The 6,491-nt window shown below is 39.1% G+C and overlaps 1 protein-coding gene across 2 annotated transcripts in view; it reads right to left on the reverse strand.

Moving 5' to 3' along the window:
• LOC107739153 (kin of IRRE-like protein 3) overlaps positions 1–6,491 on the reverse strand; it is a 234,943-nt gene that overhangs the window by 68,212 nt on the left and 160,240 nt on the right. For both annotated transcript variants that reach the window (XM_016551164.1, XM_016551165.1), the window contains exon 4: positions 4,199–4,356. In XM_016551164.1, the coding sequence (XP_016406650.1) occupies positions 4,199–4,356 (158 nt within the window). The remainder of the gene's footprint in view (positions 1–4,198; positions 4,357–6,491) is intronic.

The raw sequence follows: 6,491 nt of genomic DNA on the forward strand, positions 1-6,491 counted from the left end.
GTGTGTTCCACAGTTATTGTCAAGTGTTCATGAGATGGATGGCCTGAGGGAAGAAACTTTTCCTATGTCTGGCCGTTCTGGTGCTCAGTGCTCTGTAGCGCCGGCCAGATGGCAAATGTGATGCAAATGTCAAAATGTATTAGTTTACAAATCATGCACTATGTTAAAAGTGTTTTGAGGTGCAAGATACCCCTCAAAAATAAGTCTTTATTAATTAATAATCTGCCCATGTAATCATAACTTGTGTGAAAAGGAATACAAATCGCTGTTGTTTTACTGCCACTAGTGTTCATGTCAGCTGGAAACTGCAGTGAATTGTATGTATAAGTACATTTTTGGACAAAAATGTAGGCAGAAGCACATTTTTAATGAGCCTATATTTGCATAAATACTTATGTTAGAAAATGTAAAAAAAAAAAAAAAAACTTGGGAGACTGAATCTATTGCATTGTCACAGTGATTCTACTGAAAGGGTTTCACCAAATGTAGGCCATTCCATACTGTACTGGATATTGTGTTTGTCAGAGAGTGGAGCAGCGAGCATGACGGCTGTTGCTCCGCAGACTAGGTCCTCACCAGCTGAAAGACACAAGCTGTCAGCCGCAGGATGTGTCAATGTAATATCCTGCCTGACACAGTCCGGATTGTTTCCCTCATTGCTCAGGGCCTGTCTGAAGTCATTAATCTTGAATGGGGCCTGAAACAGCCAAGGACTCAACACTTAACCAGGACCGGGCCGAAAATAGCTCCAAATTACAAATAGATAATTTCTGGTGGTGCAGCCTGGAGCGTGTCAGCTCTCTCTACAGGAAGTGAAGGCTGGGAATCAGGAATGGAGAATACAGCTTAAGAATGAGGCCCGAGACCGAATTAGAAATGTCAAAACTAGATGTGTGTTTTAAGGCACAATGCCTCAGCTGTATGTGCATGTCAAATGGGCCTGTCAAATGTCAGAATCTGAAAATAAAGTGTCTGCGCTGGCCTCATCTAGCCGTTTACTCAGTTTAAAGGTTAGCAAATGTCAGTAAACATCCTTTTGAAGTGTGCAGACACAAATTGTGTGAAATTAAGGTTGACATCTGGGAAAAAAAGCGGCAACGATTTGCTGATTAGACCTCAAGGCGCACTGATACTAATAATTTAGGAAACATTAGTATGCCGTCGCAAAGTCCCTTAACGTGTTTTTAAACGCAGGCCGTCACTGGAAGGTGTTTCGAATCAGCCGTAATAATTGAGGACCAGCACGGCCACACGTTTCGCCGCCTATTACCACATATTAATTTCACTATGAGAGAGATAAGTGTTCTGCGGCTTTGTTTCCCCATCTCTCTCAAAAAGAGTGTAAAGTTCTGTCTCTGTTCCTGGGGTTAAAAGCCATTCTTTGATTAACTAATTTAATCCTGCACCTCCAGTTCTGATTAATTTCCACCATTTTACGGTGCAATTAATTAGATGCCTTTTTACTTCTCTCCTCTCCCGCTTTTAATTTCAGTGGCAAAACCGCAAGAAGGTTAATTAAGAGGGGGGTGCTGAGACGAGGGGATAGAACTGAAGGGGTGGAGGCAGACTGATGTTTAAAGCATTAACAGAAGAGGCTAAATTTGGAAAGAAGAAAGCGTGAAGGTGACAGACAAGCTCTTGTGTCTGCGGAGCTGCGCCGCATGCTACTTGCTTCGGCAGCATGAAACAATTAGCCACTTTCAGTTTGATGCTAAAGTTAATTAGAACTCTATCTGAAATATTGAAATATTCTCTCATGGCGGGCATTACTATTTAAAAGCCTGCACTAATTATACAGACATTTAACCAGGGATGAAGTCTTGGGGGTGAGATTAAATTTGAGAGACAGATGAGGAGGGAAAGGGGCAAAAAAAAAATACTAAAAAAAAAGTAAAGTCAGTTGTTCAGGTCTGTGTAGAAAGCCAATGCACTGTGCAAGTAAAAATCATGCAGAGAAAATGAGTTTAAGAAAAAAAAAGTACTTTTGCCTTTAAAATAGGTGATTGTTTTGGTTAGCTACGTTAGCAGTGCCAAAAGATCATTTGGACTTCCCAAAATGAGCCACATCACAAAACGAACTGTAGAAAGTCCTTTAAAAACCCTCTTTGACCTCTCATACACTTGGTAAAATCCTCAAATCGCTGACCTGTTCTGAATTTCCGCCGTCCCATCCATATGCTGCTTTGCCTTTGTTGTGTCTTATCGTCACATCTACTGCACCATCAGTGTTTTACTGCAGCTCATCAGGTAAAGACAATCAGAGGCCAATAGAAAAAAAAACTACACCTCAACAATGGAAGAATGACACATTGGTCATTTGAATCATTAAGCATCTCAGATAGCAGAAATGTCAGTCCAACAGAAAGACATATTCACTGCATACTTCGTACAGACATTGGCCTTCATTTGTCCTGATTATGAGCCTGATAAAGGGGGAGTGTGAGAGAGTTTCCGCTTGTCCCATTCTCCATTATTCAGACCAAGTGATTGTGGCTTAATAGCATGAATAGAGATATTAGGAAGCTCAACTGCCTACGTCCATCACAATGTCCTGTCCCTCACACCCGTCACCATGCTAACTGCAAAAAAATATAAAAAATAAATACAAATATATATATATACATAATAAAAATGAGTGCTCGTCTTCCGATTAGCGGCGCTTCCTTTAACAAGTGTGCTGATTGGCAGTACGGCATTTACACCAGCTAAATCAATGGTGTTTATCTGCTCTTTAGAAACAGCCAATAGTCAGATCAGCTAGAGGGAGGCGTCATTTTTGAAAATAAGGCATTCAATAAACTGACTAATAACCTTTTCTTTGACATTAACGTGAAATTACTGAACCTAAACATAGGACCCTGATAAAAATGCTCATTTAAAAGAAAAAGTTTCAGAAAAATCTCAGACGGACTTAAAGGTTTTTGCATCTGAATAGACATAAACACACACACACACACTTTAGGTACAAAGGCATACCTTTTGAAAAGGTGCTGCCTCAGTGACAGCTTTTGTACCTTTTTTTCTGAGAGTGTACGGGGGTTAGTCAAAAAATGTGAATACCTTGGAAATATGCAGCATTGAATGTTTTATCAACATTTGACTTTCTTCTAATAAGCGTGCAAGCTGAGTTGCATTCAAGCAACTTCTGAATAATTACCAGTTGAATGTTCTCACTCTTCTCTCCAAAACTATCCATAGTGGTTTGATAATATATCGATAATATATATATTGATATATATATATATATATAATAATATATATTTGATAATATTTGTGCTCCAACTGTCCAGGTGTTATAATCATGACACCATTTTCTAGCATTGGTGTCTGTGATTAAAGATTTAGCAATTGCAACTCTTTCATGGATGTTGGCTTTGTGAAGTTCTCTCTGGTCAGTTTTTGTGGAAAAAGGATCTTCAAAGCAAATATTGAAAGTTTACTGTCACTTTGCTGCAGTAGTTCTATGTTGTACTCAGTATTTGATGGTCCATATCATTCACTTTTGGTTTTCACCCACTGTTCTTCTTCGCAGATGAAGTCTTGCCATGCTTTGTGTCATAATCGTAACAGACATGTTACAGATGCTCCTGCCAAATGGGCTCCCATTATTTGCCCTTTTTGGAAGTCTGACAAATCACTTTTCACACACGACTTGCAACATTTTTTTTTTTTTTCCACTGTTGCCTACATAAATGATACGTAAGCCATGTTCCTGTATCGACATCTTTTGTTGATCATGGAACAACATTCCTGTCTGGTAAAATGTTAGGAAACGTCACCCTAACCCTAACCCTAGTCCTAACCCTATCCCTACCCTTAAACCTAACCCTACCCATAATATCCATAATAATAAATCCTTGAGATCAGAAGGAAATGATAGCTGAATAACAAGGGTCTTGAAGCACCTAACCCTGGTTGTCAGCCTAAAACTGACATTTCCTGTAAACTTAACCCTCAATTCTGATTGGTTGATTAGACTATTGTTCCAGGAACATGTTGTACTTGGTGAAATCACATTCACCATAAAGCATATTTACCCTTATAATAATGGGTGTGTATAATATATAGATATGTATCCTTACACCTTTTAGGGGCTAGTATAATATATTGTCACAATTGTATAATGAAGTGGCTAGTGGGACACTAATACATAGTAATTTCAATTGATTATGATTAGTACACATTCCTTAAACCTTACCTTAGAGTACTTGGCTCCATTCAGCACCTCTCCGTTTCGGATCCAGATGATCGAGGCGGCGGGTTTGGCATTGTCTGCATGACACGTCAGATTGAGGGGGTCACCCGCTCTCAGGCTCACCACGGGCCCTCCGATGATAACGGGGTCGTCAGGTGGAACTACACAAGACGGAAAAGGAAAATAATGTTGGGAGATCTGCCAAGATACCAAAGGCTGCGCTCAAAATTCAGAGATTTCAATATGAACTCGTGCTACAGTATGAACCTCTGAGCTGCAAGATTTTCCTCTGGGAAACGCTAGACTTACACAACATCCAAAGGTTAGCGAGTCACTGCCAGTGCCTGCACATTTTAATTTAGATCATTTCATATGATCTTCACGGGGAGAGAAAAGCTGCAACTGGAAATCAACTTCTAGCGCGTGACGGTATTCTGAATGGTTAAGGAGCAAGGCTTGATCATAGTAGAGTGATTTAATTTGATCTGCATTTAAAGAGAGCCATCATCGCAGTGCGACTCAGAGCGAGGAGCAGTCGAATGTGCATGTGAAATGGGCGTAATGACATGAGTGAGGACTGAGGGGGCGTAGAGGCAATCTTAGAGCAGCCAGGAGACATTGTGTGAGGGCCGTTAAGACCAGCAGATAAACAAGTTTATGAATGGCACTGATTACTCTCTCTGTTTAAAACACACCAAAACCCGATCATCCTGCGTTTTATTCAAACTCCACTGAATTATTGATCGCCCCGCATGCTCATTTCTGAACAGATCTGGGGCAAGAGAAAATCAAACTTAGTAAGCAGCTGGCGGAGAGAAGTTGAGAGCGATAGAAAGAGAAAAGGACACAATGAGGGAAGGTCACGGCAAAGAGAAAGATAATTACAGTCAAGGGGTTGTTCAGAATTGTTCGTCACTGAGGTCTTTAATTAGCCTGAAAAAAGGAAAGCTGTTCAATCTTTGCTTACACTGTTGAAAACATTCAATGAGTACGTTCAGCTGTGCACACAAACAATAGAAATTATTCCCACAGATGGAATTTTAATGATCTGCAACTAGAGACAACTACACTGTGGAATTTTTGAAATATTGTGCGATCATTGATGGTCAGGTTGTACGACGTGACCCCAGTGCAATCCTGGTAAAACTGTGAAACATCAACTGTCTGTGATATTCATCTTAGCTAAGACTTTGGTCAACACTGACAGTATTGAATGGTCATTTTAGCTTACTGTTGGTTCCTCAACAAGTCTCAGTTCTCTAATACAGTCAATAGGTGCGTTAGGTTTAATGTTAGGGTTAGAGCCACAAAAGCAATGTTTCTATTGAACTTATACGTATAATTTAGGGAATATTGTATATCAAACATAATCCAAAACTCTCCATCCCATGTGCTAAAGATAACAAAATCGTCCCTTATGAGAAAATTGGTGCAAACCAGAAATTGAAGTTGTAGTGACTCGGGAAGCTGTAGAGGCTCTTTACTAAAAGTAATAAATTACTTGAAGTTTTGTGAGAGTCTTTGGCATTTCAGAATGACAAGAGCAACATGTTTTCTTTAAGCAAATTATTCACATGACGACAAACTAGTTACGGGATTTTTCTCAATACATATTTAGGGATTTATAAAGTGTTTCCATTGTAGTTAATGTGTTTTAAATCAAGTGACATGCACATTAACTACACTAATCTGCATAAATCCACTCAAGTGGGTGCGTTTGGAAATTTTATTTGCATTATTTCCATCTAGCATTTTTTTTTAATGCAGTATCCCAAAAATCAAACACAATAATATGTAATGTTGCTGAGAGCTCTAGTTGCATTAATAAAACATGTCGATGACCATCCACCACCTCATATTCTTCTTAAAAAACTAAAAAGGCAAACAATAAAATGAGAACTGATAACAGTGATTCATCTTCCCTTTGAACTTTTACATAATTGGTTTCTTGCCTGAGCATCTATTGTGCCTATGAAAGCAGTAATTGGCAGTTTTCAGGTAATGTTAAGGTGAGCCTCTACTTATAATAACAATAAAATGAAATGCATTTATTTCTGCATCTCACATACTACATACATATTTATGTAGCTACCACTCCAATTTACATGTATTATTTGTTTGGCAGTTGGAGGTCTGACTTTTCTGTTGCAACCTTGTAAGTATACAGTTGATCTCTACATAGATAGAAATGCACAGTAAGTTTGCTCCACTTCAGGCTTTTTACAGGCAGCCCTGACTCTTCCTTGACCCATGAGGATGGTTATTTTCACATGATAGTCCATTTTAAATGCAGCCA

The sequence above is a fragment of the Sinocyclocheilus rhinocerous genome, unplaced genomic scaffold, assembly GCF_001515625.1.
Source record: "Sinocyclocheilus rhinocerous isolate Xijiao unplaced genomic scaffold, SAMN03320098_v1.1 scaffold3818, whole genome shotgun sequence".
Lineage (NCBI taxonomy): Eukaryota > Metazoa > Chordata > Actinopteri > Cypriniformes > Cyprinidae > Sinocyclocheilus > Sinocyclocheilus rhinocerous.